This window comes from Apis cerana, linkage group LG4 (assembly GCF_029169275.1).
Source record: "Apis cerana isolate GH-2021 linkage group LG4, AcerK_1.0, whole genome shotgun sequence".
Lineage (NCBI taxonomy): Eukaryota > Metazoa > Arthropoda > Insecta > Hymenoptera > Apidae > Apis > Apis cerana.
Window position 1 is genome coordinate 11,057,910 of NC_083855.1, and position 24,091 is coordinate 11,082,000.

Sequence of the window (24,091 nt, forward strand, 5' to 3'; positions counted from 1 at the left end):
TAAAATATAATATAAAATAATATAATAATAATAATAAATAAATTTTATATTTTTTATATAAATAAAGTTTGAGTATATATTATAAATATATATATATATATTTATAATAAAGTATATCTAACATATTTTCTAGTATTTATAAAGTTAAATGAAAGAAAGATGACATAAAATTTCTTTAATTCATATAATATTTATTTGATAGGTATATAATACATTAAATTTGCCAGCACAAGTGAGAGAAAACACACTTCTTGGCGAATAATACTTGTTTGTTGTTATATTCGACATCTTCCAATTATTCCTACACTACTGCTACCGAACATACTTTTCTTCTTGTCCATGGAACGGAGTTTCATTTTTCTTTTTACTTTTCTTTTCTTTTTTTTTTTTTTTTTTTTTGGTATCAATTCTTTATACAACTGACTATATCTTTATATAGTAGTTGATTAGTGAGTCATACCTGGAATAGTATAGTTTCTGTAGATTTGGTGTTGTACATAAAAAGGAGTCTATAGATAAATATATCAATTTATCAATATTTGGCAATTAAAACATGTAACGTTAAGAATATTATTGAATTTTTTTTTTATATGAAAGATATATTGTGAATGTAATACATTCTTGCACAAATGTGTTATCGCCAAATGAAATTTTAACGTTACAAAAATCATAATTTTAACATTAATTAATATTATATTTTAAAAACTGGCAAGTAATCGATTTAATGTAATGAACCACAATAATCGTACTGTTCGGTAAGCTGCATATCATTGACAAATAGCTTTCTTCAGTAAGCACAGTGAATGGCTCATCAACATTTTTCTTTTTTGAGGATAGGATCAATTTGACAATCGTTGTCTATTTACAATATTTGCGATAAAGACTAATTAATTTATAAACATCGTTGTTATTTATGTACAGACGTAATATAAACGCATCATACCTTATAAAATGGACATGTGTAAAATGTTGCGAATCAAACAAACAGTGAATCGGTTCGATTCGGTTTTGAAAAATACGTGGCTTGTAATTGCCAATATATTGTAACATTTACAATATAGATTGAAACCGGCAAACAATTTTCAAACTAAATTAATTGAATTTTTACGCGCATTTTTTCTATCTAAGGAAAAACAACGAATAAAATACAAAAGAACAAAACATGCTTTGATTTCGCTCTATTCACTTTCTATATAAAACAAACACAAGAAGAAGATAAAAAAAATTCTTAATATCTAAGATTGCAAAAAAAATATTTTGTAATTATAATGCATACGTATATGTATGTATATTATACATATATATGTTTATATTTAAAATAAAATTGGTACAATGTATGTATATATATTGCAAATGACTTCTTATTGTGCGATTTTTCATGTATTGAAGTCTTTGAATTAAGGAAAAGATAGAGTCGATGCAAAGATATTAAAGTTGGCATAATATTCGTAGTATCGCAAAAAGTCATAATTTGAAAAGATATCGCAACACCATAAAAAATATTATTTCTAATTCAAATATTAAACTAAAGACCAACTCCTTTATCTTTGAATAATTCACAAATATACAAAATGATAACAAAACATCATCGAAACTATCTCAGTTTTGGTAAAAGATACGCTTTTTATCTGTTTGCGATTGACATATAAGTTACAGGTACAGAAGTAGTAGAAAAAGTGCGCGTACAATATTCCAAATAATTATACGTTCATTTTTATAAAAGCATATTAATAATTGTTTAGAATAAAAGATACTTCATCAATTTTGATGATTTTGAAATATTTTTTCAGAGTCATTATTTTGAATAACTTTTTCCTTTATATATGGACTTTTTCCTTTTTTTTATAACCACCATTTGATTTTAATTTTCGAATTAAAAATACAAAATATTTTTAATACTAAATATATATTCAACACTATATATTTTACAAAAGCTTAATTTAGATTTGGCTTAAATTGAATTTATAATGCCTGAAAAATATTCTAATTTTATTCATTCTATCTTGAGTGTGAATAATATACTAAAGTAGATCTATATTAGCTTTAGCAATATCAGCATCATTTTATTTTTTTAAATCATTGGATTCCTGTAAAATTTAAAATAAACAAGACATAATTTGATTGATTTAAACTTACTTCTTGGGTGTGATATTACAATGGTAAAAAAATTTCTAACTATTGACATAATGCAAATTCAATGATATTTAATTATATGTAAAATATTATTTAAATGTTTTTGTATATTTTACAAAAAATTAATTTGTGTAATATGTAAGTTTAATGTGCATTGAAATTACTTATTTATTTATTATCAAGTCTAAATGTAACCAAAATCTAATTTAAATTGTCACAAACCAAATGTATAGTATTATAAATATTTTTATCCAAAATTTGGAAACTAATTTAATAACGATTATAATACATATAAAGAAAAAGTTATTCAGAATGAGAACCTTAATACATATTTCAACAATCGATCTTTATTCTAAATAATTATCAACATATCATATTATCTTGGAAATACTTGGAGTAACTGTCACAAAATATTATGGAATTACCAAATAAACTTGATCCAATTGAATTATATTAGCTCTTCGCAATCGAAATATTAAGTATTAAGCGAGAGGACTATGAGAACGTTACTTAATTGGTTTACCCCAAGAAAATTGTATTGGCAATGGAGGAATATCGCTACTCGTGGACGACTCATCCTCGCTACTCGTGGCAGATGTTTCTTCTGAAATCATTGCTTCACCACCTGCTTCTTGAGGCCTTTGACCTGCGCCACAATCTTCAGCGGCTGCCGCGACAGCCGCCGCTGCAGCAACAGCAACAGCCACCGCAGAATTTGTAGTTACTGCTGTTGCAGAAGAAGAAGATGACGAGGAAGTGGACGAAGCGGAAGAAGATGGATCACTTCTAGGTCTTCGTCGAGTAATCGGTGTAGAATTAAATGTAGGCGACCAAGTGGATTCCTCTACTCGTGTGGAATCCGTAACGGAAATACTTTTGGATCTTGCTCTCATATCTACGGAAGGCCTTCTAGGCGTTAATCTGAGCGATCCTTGTCTCGATACTGATGTACTTGTTTCCGATCTACCCATTTTTGGTGGTGTTGCCAATGATGACGTATCAGATCCTCCCTTTGAAAATTCATCATCGATTTCCAATGTCCATGAAACCGAATCACCTTTCTGCACCATAAATTTAACCATAGATGAAGATTGCGGACCGTTCTTGTCGGGTGAAAGACTCTGTTCGACGTGTTCCGGGCCTAAAGAACGTGAAAGCCTAGGCGTCAAGTTCGCAAGAACGGTCACTACTTCGTTTTTTTGACGCAACCTCCATTGCAGTTCTTCATTACGTTGTGCCAAACGTTTATTCTGCTTGGAAATCTGATGAATCGATTCGTGAAGTACCTCATTATCATGAGATATTTGCCTCTCGAGAGCTTCTTTGCATTGAATCTGTGCTTTCAAATCTTCGCATCTGGCCTCAAGTGTGTCCAAGCGTTGCTGTAAAGCTTCTTTGTCCTCGATTTCTCGCTTGATATTATCGAGATCCGATCTCAACGTAGCGTTTTCTTGACTTTTGATCTCTAGCACCGATCTTAAAGATTCAACTTCGGCTGTGAGCGCAGCCCCCTGATCGTGAACGACAGATCTTCTCTTAAATTCCGCTTCCTTTCGTATCAGTTCGGCCTCTTGTTCCGATCGTAATTTCACGATTGCGGCTCGATGTTCTTTTGCAGTCTCATTTAGCGAATCTCGTAATCTGACTTCGCATTTGCGCCTCTCTTCCTGCAGAGCCGCTTCCAAGATGGCGATTTGTTCCGCGTGTCGAGCTTCCACTGAGAAAACCAAAGACAAATTTTTCTCTTAGCATTGATTGACGTCATCGGAGATAAATTGAAAAACGGAAGAAAAACAAAGTTCGAAGACGAGAGAACGGATTAGGTCCGTTGAACGTGCCAACCTATAATTAACTACGATGAACGTTACGTGGGCACTAAATTGAGCATTTGTGAAACGTGTCTGTGTCCACTTTTGAAAATTCTATCTTTGAATTATTTAGCACGATCCGAGGTGCGCGTAGGCATTATTAGCCTTGCAGATTTTAATTAACAATTGCTCTACTTTAAAGTTAGTTATATTATTCGCTATGACATTAAGGCCATTATGCTTGTTACCCGGAGAATATTACCATATGATGCATTGTATACTGGGCACAAAGAATATATAAAATATGAAATTACGTTTTGTACATATCATATAATAATCATAATAAAATAAAATTATCGATACTATAATCGATATTGTTACTGATAAATAAAAAAGAATCGTGATAAATAATAATGATAATAGGAATACAAAATTTTAGAAATTATACCTTATAATGTGTGCAGACAATGCATTATATTGCTTTCTCACTTTCTCAAACTAAAAGAAACACAAATAATTCTTGGCAAGGCTTACGATCTTCACGAAGCTGGTCCAAGGCTCTCCGATGACTCTCTCTCTCCGATTCTAGTCTATCTTCAATGCCGAGGTTTCTAGCCCTCAATTTTTCAATCTCCGCGCACGAAGACATCCATTCCTTTTTCATATTCTCGCAATCTTTCTTAAGTTTTGGTGTAGAAAATGCGTCCAACTGAACGTTAAAATAAAAATAATAAGCACACAAACGAATTGATTTTATATAATAAATATAATAATTAAAAATTAAATAAAAAAAGATATAACGTACCTCATAGGCCAGATATTGTACGGTTATAGAAAGAGCTTGTATAACTTGTTCCGCTCGTTTTACGCGAAGTGCATCATAAGGTATGTCGGTTTGTGCGGCCTGATCTCGCGTCTCTAAAGACGCTCTTGTCACCACATAGCTATTACTGTGCTCCTTAGTTTCGCGATCTGCAACCAATGTCACAGGTCCCATCACCATTACGATTCTGCATTAAAATTATGACAAAGTTCAATTTGTCTTCCATCAAATCGAAGCGTCTCTTTAATTTGATACGTTTGTTGTTTTCAATTAATGCTTTCTTATTATTCTTTAAGTGATCCCATTGTTATCAAGATGAATAGTAATATCGATTACAATCATTCTTCGGCATCGAACCAATCATTATGATGAAAGTTTAAGTAGATATTCAAATAAATGCAATATCGATATCGTAAATGAAATTTCCACTCATTTTACACGAATAAATTTTGATTCGTAGAATGAAGAAAGTTGTACCAAGGGAGGGAAAACTCGTTCCAAGGGAGAAAACTGTTTATTCCAGTCTTGGAAAGTCGAACTACCTGTTTTTCAGGATATTTCAACTATTCGACTCGGCGAAATGAGTTCTTAGGTGAGAAAAATTATGAGGAAAAAGCAATTATCACATTGACACACGAGAAATTTTTATGAACAGATCATTAAGTCGTAACGATAATTTGGCCTGGCTACGTCATTCAAGCTTCATCCTCCCATTATTGCTGATGTAGATACGTGAAAGCATGCAGGCACATCCGCAATTCCGTACCACTACGACTTTGATTCTTTTCACCACCTTGGACCAGACTAAAAAAAAAATAAAAACAAGTGCAGCTAGTGATCGGATTTAATCCGAGAGCCAACCTCGGGAAACACGTTCAAGAGTACCGGCCAGTCAATGAAGACGCACTGGGTTAAGGTCAACTATACGATAGTTGTCGTCGTATCGTGAGCACAGAAAATCAAAAAAAAAAATTAAATTGGTTGTTTCAACAACCACCTTAATGGATATATCCAAATTATCTATTTTCAGTTTTCCCGAAATGGATTGGATTATTTTCAGCGTGTGGGACTACGCTATATCGAATATTTATCACTTCTGTATTTGTTTATACTTAATTCGTTTATTCTCATTTTGGACTATCATTTCTAACATACGTGATTACTTTTCTGATTTTTCAAAATTTTCCATCGTATAAGTATCTCGGATTATTTTATAGTTTCTTCTTAATAAATAAATATGTATTCTTCAATTACATAAATTATGTATATTGGCACAATGAAGTATTTCCGTTTGATCTGTACCAGTGAACTGAAAAACGCAAGTGAACTCGATCACGTTGAAATCATTGAATAACAATAATAATAGAGCAACAGACATGAGAGAGACCTAATCGGGATCGTCATTTGTAACGATTTGCTGGCCAAGTCCGCACTTCGACTGAATTAGCACGAGCCACAGGCTGCCTCGCGGAGCGATATATCCCTCCTTCCTACTTGTCGACCACTCCTACCACCTTGAAATGAGGTGCAACCTCGAAGAATACGAAGACGATGGACACGCGGAAAGCCGTGTCTGGCCGGACACGCATTCATACACACATCGTATACACGACTTGAATATGATCCACAATGTCTGCAATGTGTTTCCATAATATTGCATTAATATTGCTCTCGTTTCTTCTCCATCCGACAGGGGAAAAAAGGATGATCAAAAGGGCTTCCAACGAACTAGCCTTTTTTTCTTTCAAGAAAATTAACATATATATATATACTTGAGTGCACTGGTAGTAATAAGTTATTACTTTATTTATCGCTCAGTTGTTCAAATTTATGATTCATGAAAATGGGAACGATTTAAAATTCCATTTCAATGGAATAGCTCGTTTTAATAACAGGAAAAGGTGAGGCTGTAAAAGATGAATATTATCAGTTGAACGAGAGATGAATTATTACAAAACCGTGCCCCGAATAAATTCGCTTTTCCATTTAGAATTGACTATCCTTACATAGTAGTAGCTAGCCGTATTTGTATGAAACGGAGGTACGTGTCTATGGACATAGTGATTCGAAGATAATGATCCGAATGATCGACGATCGATAGCCCTCTTCCGCTAAGAAGAGTTTGCAAACAATTGTTAATTCTACTCGCCAATATCTGTTTCGTCATATCGTAACGTGAACGTAATAATATATTAATATATTAATATTTTGATCGATCCTCTCAAAACATATTCTCTTTTTCGATTATCTAAGTGAAAATAAATTTTGAAAATATTTCTCTTAAAATGTAAAATTGTTGAAAATTTTGTATCATGAAATGCAACAATACATTAAAATGAAATGGAAATACAAGGTCGTGACTTGTAGAAACTTAACTCGTGTTTTCTGGGATATGGACAATCATATATATATATAATCTTTATTATGTATTGAGTCATAAAATTGACAAGGAAATTATCTTGAGAGATGCTGAAGCTATCTCCAAAATCATATAAGTTTAAAGAATTACTTTCGCTTCACCATTATCCGATTCTCATTTTTTTTTTTTTTTTTTACAAATTTAATTATTCTTGCAATTGCTCTGCGGGTTTTTCCGTACCTTTTAACGAAGACCGAGAACAGGATTTAGTTTCGAGGACCAGTGAAAGCCATGACTTTCTTCGAAACTACAAGAAGCATAGAATGATACGCACGTGTGCGTTCTCGTGCATGCGGAGAAATGGTCGTACGCACCGCAAAATGACTGTGGGACTTTTTTAGAAACTAGCTGGTGCCGGAGTAGCGCGGTCAATGAATTAGAAAGCACAACCTGCTGATATTTCCTCACGGTGTTATCTTTTTCAGAAGAAAACATCTAAAATGCTTCTTTCTATATCGCATATATAATACTGTAATAATAAGTTATTGGAACAAATTTATTCAAAACAACGAATATATATTTATCGTGAAATTCAATATGCCGATTAAAAATTTCAAGGAAAAAATATAAAAATACCATTTTTTACCTTTTATCGATGTTAAGCTATGCTGCTTCCCTGGGACAGTGGTTGGTAATCTTCTCGTTATTGTCGTTTTTCGCGTCGCTGACGGACTCTTCTCTGGAAATAAAATTCGCAACGTTAACGAGAGCATGTTACATACTCACCGGTAGTGCCTTAAATGATGTGTTATCGAGTTTGCAAGTACCGTACGCTGCAAACCGTTTTACTGCCCGCATCAAAGAGAGCATGTGTAGAAGCAAAGGAAACGCCTTCGCTTGTAAAAATAGTATCTAGAAAAAAATGATATTTACTGTAGTAAACCAGATAAACCATGATTATTCCAATCTTCTGCCCGTATATAGTATATTTTTTTATTAGCTATTATTTTGTTGTAATCGCATTTACGATATTGCTACAATAATATGGATCACAATGCTTTAATGTAAACAAATGATTCACAAATCGCGTTATATCACTGAATATTTCAATGGCGACGCGAAACCGGTGGAACAAATTGGCAATTTTCTGCGCAACTTTTCTCGTTTGAAGTTAACGAAAGACTGCGGGAACATCAACAGTGTTTGGGGGTTAAATAATCACATTGCTGGCTACGGTAAGGGGTGCATACCGTTAGAATTCTGACCTGGCTCAGGCAAAGCGTCAGTCTACACCCACGGTTAATTATCGCGAGACCCGTGCAATATTACTTTAAAAAATTTAAATAACTAAATGTAGAATAACTGTCATCAATGTTTATCGGCCGTTCATTTTGAAAAGAAAAAAAATTAGTAACGAATAAATAAATCGAATATGCGCGTATATCGTTTTTGATTTATAAAATACATTAAAACCATATAAGAATATTTAAAAATTTGATATTATCACAAAGTCAAATCATAGAAACATGAACGATCGTTAGATAAAACTACAATACGTTGATCGGTCGAATCAAGCGTGGCCGTTTGCCAATATTTTCAATGTTATGTCTCGATGAGAATAAATTTATCCCGATGTCTGGCTATCAATATAGAATGTCGAACATGTTTACATTTTCGCTTATCAATATAAACGAGTAGAGAATGTTGCATGGAGACAGGCGATCGAAAAAAAAAAAAGAAGAAGAAGTGTTCCCCGCGTCGCACTAACTCTCCAACCGGAAGCACGCAGCGGTGCCCTCGACCTTTCGTTTCCTCCGTTCAATCAGAGAATAGCAGATATAAATGTATACACACACATACACACATACACACACAAACACGAGGAAACTACGATATATGCAAACTCGTTTCACAATTTAGGGCGCGCAAACCGGACCCTCCGTCACTCACCGAGATTGATGGGCGAAATTTCTACGCAGTTCTTCTTGGTGTCGAAACTATTGACACGATTCTGTTGACTACCGCGACCGTTTGCTACCAGTCTTCTTGGTGGATTTATCGATGTTGGTGATCTCTCTGAAAATATAACAAAAATATTGAATTTTTCTTCCCGTTATGTAAACGGCGCGGCGAAATAATGAAAATTTCATCTCTATGTTCTCGCGTGTCTATATTTACAACGGAGAATTACGAAAATAAGCAGTTTTCATAACTTCGTAGCATTACGTGTCAGAAGATAGTTCATCGACCGTGGTTATTTCGTTTCGCTCGTCAGTCGTAGTTACTTTAATAACATTTTGCGCATCATCGGAATTTGTGCTTGACGAGGCAATATAGCGGGACGAGGACGCACGAAGAGCTAAGTTTGAACCATGCTCGTCGATTAAACCAACGAAGAAAAGAAAAAACGTTTATTATGTACACCAGCCTGCACGTAGCCATTGCATACGAGCTTCTGCTTATAACGGCCTCGTACGAGCTCGTGTGCATAATATTTCGAATCGATCTTACACATGAAAGAAGCTAGTCGAACAAATATTCAGGACGCGACTGCGATAATCGATTAAGTATATAAATTATATTTCTATTCCAGCCCTTTGTATTAATTCATAAAGATGTTTCTTTTTTTAAGCACGATTGGTAATTACGATTTTATACAGAAAGATGGAAAAGTTTATCCTAATTGTTATTATTTTTTTTTTTTTTATACTTTATTTTTTATACTATATTAAACCTATAACAATATCGTTATAACGAATTACGATTATATTTCTATGTCGTATTTAGCTTGAATAATCCACGTTATAACGAACGAGCATGATATAACGAGGCGAACTACTTTCCTGAAAGATTCCTCAAAATAACAGTGATTGATGCCTAAGGTAAAAGAGAAATTTTGCGACGAGACAAGTGTAAGTAGGGTACCTTTGATCCTTCTCCGTAACGTTTTAGACTCGGTCACGAGAGAAACCGTTCGACCCATCTATCTTTTCAAATACCTATGCAACATCGCGAGCTAGTCGCTCGTATTTGCGACGCTTGAACTTTCTAGCTTATTTAACTACGAAAAAAAAAAAAAAAAAAAAACACATGAATGGACATCCTTTTTTTTTCTTTTTTTATGAAACGAGATTAAAAGATTATTTAGTTTAGCCGGGAAGAGGTTTATCCGAGAAGAGGTTTATCCGGCTGTAGGTTGAAGACTTGGTTTAAGGGGACGGGAATATGCCGTTTATACGACCGTACCTCGCTTGAAACTTCCGAGCCGCATTTTCGCCGAGTCTCTGACAAAATCCGTCCGAAGAGCTGGCCTACCCTTCGATCCCTGCTGTCCCATTTTCAAATCTTTACTTTCACCGTTGTTTCACCGTTCCATTCTCAACAAAATCATTCTAAAGAAACTCGGCACAGGTACTTTTGCAGGCAGCGAACAAGTGCCTTCATCCTGTCATATCTTTTGAGTCCACGGCAAGGTTTGTTACCCAACTCGATTCCTCGATCGTAAAGTATCGGGATCGTAAATGTTCACGGATGCTTGACATTTTGTTGCGAAATATTCCAACAAATTTTAAACGTTTCTTCTATTTATCGTACGTATCTCGTAACACCGGTTAGTATTACAATTTGCACAATTCACATCACTTTTGTCACCATCGTTGCGATCTGTGGACGGGCATCAACAGCAAATCGGCTTCACCTCGGGAAATATTGGACGAGAAATCACAGGTTGCACATTCTTTCCACGACCTGAATCGAGGAGCGCAACGAGTGTCTTTCACCGGCACGGATCAACGATGTCCTCAGCCATGTGGGTTTAACATCTGACTCTGATGGTGATTGCGTAAGTGGTAGATCAGACCGGGTACGTATCGGTGGTCGTCGGCCTTGGGAACGCACGTGGTCGCTGGGTGCACCTGTCTAAAAGGGTGGGGACATGAGAAAACCACCGGCGTCGAGCGAAGGACGTGTACGGCGCAAGTATAAGGTGGCCGGTTAAAGAAAGGCAATGCCGGAAATAAACTACTAGTGCCGTTGACCCGAAAGCTCGCCGTCCCGAGCTTCTAACGTATGTACGAAGAGTTAGAGCAAAAGGTTGATTGCCTTGAATCTTCCTATTCTTGTCTATCTTCGTCCAAGTACAAACAGGAACGTAGCCAAAGATTCCGTAACGGTATCTTGGGAAACTTTCATTGGACGGTCCCAGAGAGGGGACGGTAAAATCCAGTCTTAAGGCATTCAGTCTTGCGGTTCAGATTCTTCCGCCGATCGAAGCGAATGTGCAATAACATATTGTAGGCGTAGGGTTGCTACTCGCCAAGTTATCTTCTCACTTGATGGTCACCCAAACACCCAACGTTCTCTTCGATCCTTCTCTCTGCGTTCTATCGAGCGAGGGAAAACGCGAACGTTCTTGCGACATGGGTAGAAAATTAGGTCACGTCGGATGAGTTCGTAAATATAGTTAACACGGTATATCGCTATATGTTACATTTCGAAAAGTGTTCAAGACATAGGGGCACGGAGAAAGAAATAATTTCGAGGAACGAGGAACAATTATAGTTTTATCGTTGCTCAAAGTTGTACGATCGGAACTCCGATGCACTTTGCACCGTCACCTTGCGGCATACACTGACGACGATGCACCGGCTGTTCGTTCTCGCGTTTGTCCCTGTTCTTTTTTGTCGCGCACACGTCCAGTCCCGATAAAACTGCTGATCCCAATGGGGTAGAGAAAGAGGCGTGAGAAAGGAAGATAGAGAGCGAGAGGAGGACAGACGAAACAGTGGCACCAACCAGCTATAAGGGAGGAAGAGCAAGAAAGATGGGAGACCGGAAATGCAACACGCGTGCATAAACAGCGTCCGAGCCAACACGAGGTCCGCCGAGGACTGCCGACTGGATGCTGCTTTGCGGCTGCTCACGCCTGCCTCCAATGGAAACGATCCAGTGGCGCCGGAAGAGGGGCCATCGGCGCCCTTGCTCTTTTTCCTATCTAACTTTCGCGCGCCCTGACCGGGTCGATACAAAACACCCTTCTACGCCCACTTTTATAGCTACTCCCACCCTTTTTTGCGGAACGAATCACGTACGCGATGTATCGGCTCTAGAACACCTCGATAGACGAATCGAAGGCACGTGTATTTAAATCCAAAAAATTTATTCGTTTCATCTCGATAGATTTAAGAATGATTTTACAAGAATTTATTTAGTTTACAGAAAATTTAGACGAATTTTTGGAATTTTATCTCGTTCTATTACCGGTATTTGAATAGATTTTTTTCGAAATATAAAACAATTTCTTTTAGTTTAAATATATAATTTTTAAAAATATATATTTTGTATCACTTTATTACAAGGGACAGTTATCTTAAATCTTAAATCTTATCAATATCTTTCTGATGATTGGATGGGCGTAAAATTGCCCATTTGTAGATCGGGTTTACAATTTTTCAAATTTTTTCAAGCTCTACTTTTGATTTATTAATATAATAAAAATAGCAATTGAAATATCATGCAAAACGATTACTGTTTTGTTAACCTTTGCGGTTTTGAATTTTTTTTTTTTTTACAAAATGTATGGTATGCGGTCAAATATAATTCGATATCACAAAATCAACCGGCATCATATTTATTCAAGCTTTACTCCGCAAAGTCTTCTTATTCCCTTTTTCAAACTACTACTACTCCTATATCCTATCTCAGTCTTATACGTTGAAAGATATAAATGAATAAATAAAAAAAAATTGTTATAAATTAAATATTAAATAACTTTTAAATTAAAATGAAATAGCATATTACGTATCTTTTATATAATTTGAATCATAGATATTCATACAAATAATGACATTGTACTTTAATTTAATTTGCAATCGTTTAAAGGTAGATGTTAATTTAACTTACTTGGTGCGTCTTTGCTGCGTCCAGTGCTGAGATCACTCAAAGAGCTACGAACGGAGCTTCTGGCAGTTTCTTCAATTGGTGACTTTGTTTCTTGCCGGCCACGTATTCTCCTGATAATTTGTAATTTTTTTTAACAAAGCTAAATACGAAGTTTTAAATATAAAAATGTAGAGCCGATATCTTACCTTTTATCCTTATTACTATTATTATTTGCATCACCGGCTTTTTTTTGAATTGATCCTGTAGAAGATGATTGACCAATACTCTGGAGTACTCTCGATTTCACTTCTTTTCTTACTGTCCTAGTTCTTTGCTCATTTTTTCCAGCTTCAATTTTACTCATAACAGCATCCCAACGTCCATTTCTAGATCTCTGCAAACGTCGAGCTTCTTTTTCCGCTTCATCTTTTGGACCCGATTCAATCATTGCTTTGATTTTCGAGACAACGTTTCTCTTAGGCATCTTGTATTTTTTCAACGGAATTAAATCAGCTTTGCTCTGTGTTTTCGATCTCATGCTGTCATTCGTCCTTTCCACCTCGATTACCGTGACTTCCACAGGATTTATCGAACCGTTCGAATCAGTCAATCCATCCAGAGAATTTACAGGAGCCTAAATATTATTAGTTACGCGAGCTATCTTAAAAAATATATATATATACATACGAACATATGCGAACCAATAATCAAAATTATTAACTCGCCTGCAAATAATCCATAATAACGTCCGCTTTAATCGGTGTCGGCTGACTTCTCTGGGAAACTTCGGTATCAATAGTATCCGGCGTGCGATCCCCGTGTTCCTCAATTGCTTCCTCGGGAGCTTGAAGTTCGTCCTGCCTTTTATCGAGATCTGAATAAATTCCACTCGAATCCATTTCTTCTCCGGTAAAGCTCGGACATCTTCGGCCGCCAGGCGCACAGAAAAGAGTACCGTCGATCACCTGAGCTTTTCTATCACCGCGCACGATTTCTTCATACGCATCAGCATCACTTTCCGTAAAGAAATCCGAATCCGTCATCGGATCTTGCCTGCAAGGAACGGGAAGATTTGGCGGTGGTGCGACGGACGGTGGATCAGCCCCACGACTTGCTGGCCTTGAGTTTTCACCGTCACCTTGATATCCAGCCTCAAGACTAGTGATACTCGTCACCGATGTTACAAAACTGATAGGAACAGTGCCTCTAACAGGTTCCGTGGGTTTAGGATCCAGTGGAAGTTCCTCCGGGGACGGTGTCCTCTCGCTAGAAGCCTCTTCGGTCGGTTCAACATCGGCGGACGGTCGTGACGCAGATGCTCTCGTTAATGCTAATCTAGAACCCGCTGATCCTGTAAGATTTTCGCAGGATGGTGTCCTAGAGCACTCTAGTGCAACTGTGAAGTCGGTCATCTGGTCGGGAGTCAGTATACCCAGGCTTTCGTCATGTTCAAAGGAATTCTGTTTGTTGAGCATTAAGTAGTGCGGTGTTGCGTTTATTGCGGTATCATTGTAACCAAGAGATGTATCCAAGAGGCAGCTATCGCCGGCGTCCTCAATCATATTCAATTGGGAATTCTCGAGCAAACTGTACAGATAATAATACGAAATATCATTTTTATTGTCGTGCACATTTATTCTGATACCGATGTAATACAGATTCTTGAATGTATAAGATTCTTCATAAATGACAATAATTGAATTTCAGATAATTCATGTAATACCTATTCTTCAATAAACAATTATACCCCGTATTTGAAATTAATTTTTTATTATCTCATCATAGATTTATGACACACATTTCAGATAAGTTAAAATTCATTATTGTAAAAAATATTCTTAATAATAATATCTTTAATCCTTAATATTCTTAATCGGAAGATTATGTTAGATTATGTAAAAATAAGTATTTTTCCGATAAACAAATATCGTCATTTACAGAATTTAAAGTTTAACAGACAAACCTAATAATCCATATTCAGGTCATACCTGAAAAAGTTGCTCTTTTCTTCGGAAAAATTAGCCAGTTGTTGCACGTCATCTTTATCAATATCCCACACAGGTGATATCGTGAATGTTTTAGGTCCCGAATCTGGTCAAATAAAAAAATCGTTATCGTTATCTCGGAAAAAGAAAAAAATTAAATCTTGTCAATTTTTATCGCGGTACGTAAAATTATTTACCTTCGATCGACGGTGTAGACACAGCTTGTGGTCCACACTTTTTATGAGTACCGGACTCGTCCTCGGCATCGACGAACTGTAAACATCCCGAGAGTATCAATGAACGCCGATGCCCAGGTATAAGGGACGGTGTACCAAGTACTCTCGATTTCGGGAAAAAAGACGGCCGTGCCGCGCGGGGAACTGGTATCCGACTCTCCCCCACGTTCTGCAATCATATAAATAAAATGATAAATCCGCATTCGTAAACTAGGTTACTATTTCACGTATCCGTTTGATCGGTCGACGGACATACATTCCACAGAGAGAGTTACAAATTCCTTCATTTATCCTCTAATTAGTTGGATCGTTCCATTGCCTGAAGCTTCAACTAACTGAATATAGACAGACTTAATCGCATTGTAGCAATCGAATTAAATCGGATGGTGACTTCGCCGCAATGACGTAGGTTCATGCGAGTGTCTCACGAGTCGCGTCAAAGGTTAAAACAATGCTCAATTAAATAATCGGAAAAAGGGGGGGGGAGAAAGGAGAGGGAGAGAAAAAAATGTCAGATGTTTCAAGGTTAAGATAAACTTTTCGCGATGAACACAAGAAGAGTCCGTTACCCTTGGCCCATCTCCAAATAAAACTCTTGGTACCGGGGTAAATCAAGAAGTGTCTCTTTGGCTAATTTAATTTTAGCCCAGGCCCACCACCGTTCGCTTCTCTTGCGGCTATCCTTTGCCGCAATCCCTTCTGTCTCTCCTCGCCTTCGCACGTAAGAACACGCGTAACACGTTTCCCCTTCAGCCTTTTAACAACCAACGAAAACATCGCTCGGTGGTCGATTAGCTTTATCGTTCGACTACGAATCCGTCTGTACATTTTGATTATCTAGTGCAAAGAGCGCGCTAGCCGAAGGTCCCTATCAAAGTTCGAATGCCAAGCGTTTGGAATATTTGCTCGTGATCGATGTTGATAACCAACAGTGAGCACGCATTACGATCAGGCTGCACAGAGTTATAACAGACGGCAGAAACTACGTTAGCTCGTTACTAATAATAGTATTACCAATAGCTAGCTGAAGGCAAGGAACTGACTAGAAGAGAGTAGCAGAGTGCGTTCACCGACGACTCTGTTGAACAACGTCGTCGGCTGAGAACTGGGTTACATTCGGTTGCGAGTTTATTTACTACGAACCCGCTACTTGTCAATGCGAACGTTCATGCGCGTGAATTCCTCGAAAGAGATGTTATTTTATTATTAATCGAACGGTTATATTTCAGCGAGCAAAAATTATTTAAAAAGTGTGCATTATCGCATTACGAATGCGGTAGCTATAATATACGTGTTACGTATTCGTCTTTTTCTAGTGGTTACAACACAACATCGATATTGCGAGTCGCTAGTTTCTAAATCAATCGATATTAGCGAAAGACTCGTTATCGATCTAGAAAAATGTCACGGTCAACGGGGGCAACGGGAAGATATCGAACAAGACAAACGTGCATGTTAAATATTACGATCGACTTTGTGACGGTGCCGACACGCGAAAAAACGTGACAAGAATCGAAATCAATGTCTTTAAGTGCACGCATTGACGAGTCGATGACGAGCAAAGGCCAGCCCAGAATATAACTTTATTAGGCCTTAATTCGTGCCAATTCGAGCCGCCTACCCGGTTGTTATCTCTTCGCCACGCGAGCCGAACAACTGTGTTAATTAGGGGCACATTCGTTTAATTTTTGTCGATCTAACGGAATCACGCTAGACCTTTGAAATCTCGTAGACGAAACAATTGAATAGAACTATTATCGAATAGAATAGACGAGGAAGAGGAAGAAGAGAAAGAAAAAGAAGAAGGAATATATTCACACGGTCAGACTAACGGTTCATCGTTCAAAATCATTATACCACTTTGTATTTACGTGCGAAAAAAATGTCATTTTTTCCTCGATCGGCGAAATCAGGCATTCAAATGAAAAATGCCTGAAACGCTTTCTACAAGTAGAAAGACTTTCTAAAAGGCAATAGCGTTTTAGAGTTATAGTGAATTACGACGCAATTGCGCATTTGCTCGTTGTCTTGTTTGTTGGATGTTGTCATTAATTCAAATTTAAAAGGCAAAAAAAAAAAAAAAAAGAAAAAAAAGAGAAAGGAGGACGAGGAAAAAAATGTTACAGTTTTGCAATTTATCAATCGGGAAGCAAAGTTGCGCGTTTGGCAACGTTGATCTGCAATTTATATACTCGGTCCACTGCGTGCGCGACCACGTAAGTGACAAGCACACGTGACGCGTGTTATGATCCTATAGTCACATAATTCCGGCTTGTTGTAATTTAAATAAAATTAATTACCACACCTGTGCGAATTTTAATGTGCACCGATATACGGTCTTCCCGATCGTTTTTTATATATATATATATATATTTATATTCCAAATACACGTAACGTAACTTTGATAAGATTATGAACGAAGGTCTGCCACATCGTTTGCACAAGAAAAATTCATTCTCATTGCCGTTTACTAACATTTACACGTATCTACATGGTTGAGTTTGAAGGAATGATAGAAAAGTAGAACGATCGAAGCACACCGATGTACGACCGTTCGTTAACGCATCTTTGCTTGCGTAATCCCAATTCCGGAATTCAATATATACGGAATACGGAAAGAAAAACAGCGTGCCTCGTTTGAATATTAACCACACGTTCGCAGAAAATACAGTATCGTGTATAAAAGCGAGAATGTGAAGAGTCACGCGAAAAATAGAAGCTCCAACTCACGATCGGCTCAACGTTCCTCTTCACGGTTATTTGGCCGCCTCATAATTTGATTCAACGCCACTTTCTCTGGTACGCACAAAAACACTTGGCCGAATAGTCCGCGCTAAAGGACTATTAATAAAGCCGACTTTCCGTGAACTGAGTCATGGGACGAGGAGGATTCACCCCGTTCCAGTAATTCGCGAATACGACGCATTTGAGGTACGAATTAGCGCATCCCGGACAATGAACGAGGTTCCGCGCGCGATGAACCGAGCCGAAGAAATTTCCCTCCGCGGGAAACGAAGAAAAAGTTTTCCAACTACGAATGAGAAGTAACTGGATCGATAGCGACAGCACGATCGCGATGCGGCCGCCGCGTGTACGACAATGAAACGTTCCGGATTCGCTCGGTGATCCCCTGGTACTACCTATGCCACCACCGCGAGCATCCGCACACCGATACACAACTATACGCGAACCGATAGATATACACGCGTGCCGTTCTCATATACACCTTCACCACGCGAGCGGTGAGGACTGACACTCCGCAACAACGATTACTATTCTTCAGAAACACACGGTTTCTGCATTCACCGGCCCGTGAATCCGTATACGAGGCACACACGATACCGGCGAGTACACGAGGACTGTACAGTGAACGTCATCAACCAAAGAACAAGGCTACGTTTAACTTGCGAGCTTGATTCCACGGGTTTTTTTCATCGGTACATTTGTAATTAGCGGTACATCCTAGAATTTATTTTATCGAGATTTAATTCGAATTCCGTTCCATCTGATAATTCAAAGATGCGGATATAGGAAATGAAAAATTGTTACTTCTATTGCGATATCGGGAATATTTTTCTTTCCTTTTTTTTTCTTTTTCTTTACGCGGAAGAATTATTATTGTTATATATTTTAAAGAAATAACAGATAGAATAAAATGATCATTTTAAGGTACGATTTCTGTGATCTGTGACTATCTCGACTTGTGTGATTATCTTATACTGTACACATGATAAAATCAAATCGTCCATACTTGATAAAACTAACAAGTGTAGTCACGTGTTATGCTCGTAATCATAGGTTATAAAGAAGCATTGTAATTGAAAACCACCAATACAGTAGCACTATAACGAGTAACGCTTATTTTACGGAAATACATTACATAATATATATACACACGATAGCGTGTTATATTTCTACGGACGAAAATCAACCTTCGATTGTCCGAAATTAATTCGGACACCACGCGTTTCGCAAGCCTGAAATTTCACGATGCTCTACGATACAAATGTTTTACATGCCGACGAACGATCCCTTTGTGTCTGACATGTTTATCGATTTTAGGATCGAATTCGTTCTATAGCTACACGACCGGTCCTCGTCGACCTTTATACATCCGTTCCTACTTCCCGCCGTATAAAAATCCCCGAGGACCTTGAAAGGCCTCTCCCTAGCCTCGACATGCCGACTGGACAACTCGGTACATTTTCATGCAATGTCGTATATATGCAAAAAATTCGTATTTAATTCTTTTTTTTCTTTCTTTTTTTTTTTTTTTCAAATAAAATTATATCTTGTTTCGTGTTATCTCATAAAGGATATCGTAATAATTTAAAATATCTATAACGAATGATTTTTATAACAATTTTCAATTCATACATAAAAGAATAATTTATATTGTGAATTTTGAAACATTGCTGCCTTACACGTGGAAAATGAATATCGATAAAACAATTGAAACAAAAATAAAAGGACATTTGATGATCATATCGGTTCAGCTACCCTGATCTAATCTACAAGCGTTCGCTCTTCTAGACAGAAATATAATACAGTTGACCGCAATTTACCGCATTTTCGTGCCAACTATTATATATATATATATATATAGAAATCTACGTATACGTGTTGGATGTAGTTGTCTCAAAAATTTGTGGATATATGTGATATACGCCAGAATCATAAGATTCGAATTGATTTTTTTCGAATTTGTTCGAATACATCTCCAATACAATCGCCTAATTTGCAGTCGATGCACGATAGAAAAAGTCTATTTGCACATGTACCGGTTTGTATAAACGAGCACGTCTCCAAAGGACCGTTAAACACGGTGAAAATTTTACGAAGAAAGCATCTGGTCGCATAATGGGTCAGTCAGTAAACACACCGCTTTTACAACCAGTTCGCATGTCTTTTCTCTTTTATCTATCTGATGTGTTCGATAATGATTATATGACGTTTTACGATCAATGCGAATGAATATTCTGGTATTATCTTTTAAATCAAAATTGATTCGATTGAAAATAAAGATAATTATTTACAAAACGACCGTCTACACCAATTTCAATAATCATTAAATATTCAAAGATAAAATCTGAATAACTTTTCCTTGTATGAATGCTCATTAATGTTTTTAAAATATATCCTTAAGAATTTTTAATATTATATTAATTATTAATTACTATATATTTTGTGATTTTCATTTGCATTAAGTTTGGAATTTTACTCTAAGAATTAGAATAAATAAAAATAGAAATTTCTAAAGCTTTGTTAAATATATTTTCATTATGTATTTATATTATTAATGTCAAACAATTTCTATACTATAAACACTAGGAACATGTATCTCTTAATCATTTTACACGTATGTTTACAAATAACTTCCTCGTGTATATCTTCATTATCAAATGACCGCATATACTAAAGTATAATGTGATCTTAACCTAAGTTTAACTAAGATTTTTTTGAATATCTTGAAAACTAAGGCCGAATGACGGTTACATGTAAAGAGAAAAGTTATTCAGAACGTTGTCCCTGAGGATATATTTCAAGGTTATTAAAATCGATGATATCTTGTAAATAATTATCAATATTCATACATATTGAATACCAAAAATTATCGTAAAATAAAATATTATAAAATTATATAATAAATTTATAAAATATTCTCAAAATATTTACTTAAATGTATTATATTTATTTTCTTTTTTTTATTGTATAAATTTTTTTAACATTTTAAGTTCAATAAATACGATCTCGATATAGATCATATGAAACATACATATATGCATTATCAATCGATCATAAGAATTTACGATACAACTTATATATGAATTTCTGTGAACTGCATAAATATAACATATAAATAAATATTTCAAATTATTAGAATTGATAAAATTGATAGCAATAAAAAAAAAGAAAACAAAATAATATTCACATAATTTTAAAATTATTAAAACAAAATAATGCTTCTATTTATAATTTATAAATGAATTACTATTAAAGAAATTTGTTAATTGCAATATATATCTAATCATTATATTACCATATAATTGTGAATTAATCAAGTATACTATTTCTAGTAGTACTTAATTTTTTTCTTTATCAATATATTTTCTATATTTCATTTGTACATAAAAATATATATATATAAAATATTTATATATATATATATTATTATATTATAGCATATTATATGAATCTATTGATCAGTATCTAGATACTGATTTATCAATTAATTGAATAAAATTAGAAATCATTAATTTTATATTTATTTTCAATATTTTATTTATAAATTTAGATTTAGTATTTCGAATAATATTCATATATAGATAAAAGATTTTAATAAAAAAAAAAGATTTACAGTAAAATATATCGTCATCAATATTATATAAAAAAAATATATATATTTTTTATTATTATTATTATTATTACAGCAATTAGTTCTTTTCTTATATTCAATTAGCAATGCCGACTATGTGCTGCAGTCCGGCTGATCATGACGGCGCCAAACTACTTTTTCTGCCGAGATAGACCGTGACTACTGTACACGTAGTCGATATATCGTAAAATTATATCGATAATTTATTAATTTAGAAATTAATTATAATAAAATTATTTGTTTATAATTAAAAACACAAAATTAAGTTGATTATCCAAAGAAAACGATCTTTTCTAAGAATCAGCAACAGTTGTTGACAGAATAGGAATAACACGTTCTTCCGGTAAAATGTTAAGTATAAATTCATTGAAACCAATTAAAATATACACATTGTAAAAAAAAAAAAAACAAAAGAAAAAGAAAAACAATATATTTCAGTAATATGATAAATTATTAATTTATTATTTTGACAGAACTTACCTTAGCCATCGTATCGTGGGTGGGTCCTAAAGATTGCTCGAATCCAAAAATCGCTGGTTCCGGACCCAGGAGTCGTTGTTGCAATTGATTATCATAAGTTTCGTTCTGCAAAACGGGAATAGATACGGTGGTTGCATTCCCAAATGTTTTTTTTCACACGACGCTTCTTTTGCACCCGTGTACAAGTTTCGTGGCGACACGTCGATTGCTTGCGGATGCTTTCACACAGCGACGCTCCCGACGCCGGCGTCGCCGAGAACGACGTTATTGATCGGCGCCGTGCGGAGGCGTCGCTACCCGCGAAATGGAGAAGGGGATGGAATTACCGGTGACAGAGATAGTACTTGAAGTAGCGGTGGCGCCGGAGATGGAAATGACAACTAAAGCGCCACCGTCGAAAATCTGTGATTGTCGTCAATTCCAATTTTTTTTATTCTTTTATTAATCTTATTGAAGAGTAATATATTTTTAGCAAAATAATCTTTATTATATAATATATTTTATATATGATTATAAAATACCAAGAAAAGAATAATAACAATTATTAATCACTTACTAATTTTTTAGTTATTTAACTTTTAAATAAATAGTCGTGTTGTATAATTATATACTCTTATTTTAAATTATTTTTTCGTTATTATAATATTGTTGAAATTTCGAAAATATAAGAATACTACTATATGTATATTAATTTTAGAAATGCAAAATTTTGAAGATAAACAAATTATAAATTTTTTTTATCTAACTTACCAAATTAAAATCGTCCATTTTGGTTGCTCACATTCTTTCTTAAACAATTTAGTTGAAAAATGTTTTTCTAAATACATGGTAAATTTTTGGACAAAATATGTACTTACACCTATTAGCCTTTCAAAACTAATATGAAAGACAAACTAGTATAATGTCAGTTAAACTTTAAAATTATTCTTTCTATGAAAAATAGCGAATCCGATTGCATGCTTTTTGTAAACAGACCAATAATCTTCGAGTAGTAGCTGACCTATAGTAATATTCTTATAAAAGTCCCGCTCTTTCTATTGTTATTCAAATTTGAAGAATATTTTGATTCTATTATTATTACTATTTACAAATTCTTTAGTTTATAAATTATAAAAGATAAAAATACAATATTATAAAAACATTTTGGGAATATTACAAGGATATCATGGTATAATCAATAGACAGATTAATAAAACTGTTTTCGTTGCACATAGATACACAGATAGGAATTATTTTTTATTTATACTCGGTAGCTGCACAACAAAGTAATTATCAGAAATGCAGATACAGTAGCACAAATGAAAATTTATATATCATTGGACATTGATTTTATTTCAATCAATAAACAGAAGAAAAGAAGTTTTTTGAAAATATTATAATATATATATATATATATATATATAAAGTCTTTCTTTAAAAAAAATTTTCATAATCTTCATATCAAAACTTCATAATATCATAATATTGATTATATTAAAATTATATTAAATCATCTGCTATTACATCATCGAAAGTATAAAAATTTTTATACACATGACAATAATATTTTAATAGACAAGGAAAGGTACTTTCGATCATGATAATTAACTATAATTGTTTGAAATAATGTACAATGATATTAATATTTTAAAAAAACGCAAAAATAATATGAAGAGAAAATTCGTAATTATCGGATTTATATGATAAATGTGGAATGGATTTTGCAGATGTTTTTATAACTAAAAAATTTATTTACATTGTCTGACATCTAAAATAACTATGAATCTCTTCCAAATCACCAAATCACAAATTTGTTTATGTACATTTGTGTATATATATTCATTTCCTAAAACTATCACATCTTTAAATATATTTTTATATTCAGGATTTGTTAGTATAGATTGAAATATGATTTTGTATATGAATGTTTAAGCACTATTTGACAAACAATATATATACTTGTTCCACTATATACTATAACAAATTTTTGTTTTATATTTTTAGAATATTTGAAATATATAATGTAAAAGCA

At 34.8% G+C, this 24,091-nt stretch overlaps 1 protein-coding gene and 1 long non-coding RNA gene across 4 annotated transcripts; one reads left to right on the forward strand and one right to left on the reverse strand.

The window, feature by feature from the left end:
- Positions 1 to 170: 170 nt before the first annotated feature.
- Positions 171 to 22,354, reverse strand: LOC107996102 (serine-rich adhesin for platelets). 3 transcript variants are annotated; one of them, XM_017053994.3, is made up of 11 exons: positions 22,081 to 22,354; positions 15,186 to 15,393; positions 14,992 to 15,094; positions 13,729 to 14,590; positions 13,210 to 13,637; positions 13,025 to 13,134; positions 9,074 to 9,199; positions 7,770 to 7,862; positions 4,747 to 4,913; positions 4,476 to 4,650; positions 171 to 3,850 (listed from the first exon to the last, which is right to left on the reverse strand). In XM_017053994.3, the coding sequence occupies exons 1-11, from the start codon at positions 22,087 to 22,089 to the stop codon at positions 2,640 to 2,642; spliced, it is 3,492 nt and encodes a 1,163-aa protein (XP_016909483.3). In that variant the 5' UTR covers positions 22,090 to 22,354; the 3' UTR covers positions 171 to 2,639. The 3 variants fall into 3 exon arrangements, with proteins under 3 accessions (XP_016909483.3, XP_016909484.1, XP_016909485.1); XM_017053995.3 differs by lacking the exon at positions 22,081 to 22,354 and adding an exon at positions 17,955 to 21,058; XM_017053996.3 differs by lacking the exon at positions 22,081 to 22,354 and adding an exon at positions 15,481 to 17,897.
- On the forward strand, positions 4,913 to 6,045 carry LOC107996103 (uncharacterized). Its single transcript, XR_001765726.3, has 2 exons — positions 4,913 to 5,356; positions 5,420 to 6,045. It is a non-coding gene; the product is annotated as an uncharacterized LOC107996103 (long non-coding RNA).
- Positions 22,355 to 24,091: the final 1,737 nt, after the last annotated feature.

Bases quoted from the DNA above. Each gene is read 5' to 3' on its own strand.
- LOC107996102 (XM_017053994.3), bottom strand. The intron at 15,095-15,185 runs GTAAATAATTTT...TTATTTGACCAG, and splicing joins GTCTACACCGTCGATCGAAG to ATTCGGGACCTAAAACATTC. The intron at 3,851-4,475 runs GTAAGCCTTGCC...TGGTTTTCTCAG, and splicing joins GGACCAGCTTCGTGAAGATC to TGGAAGCTCGACACGCGGAA.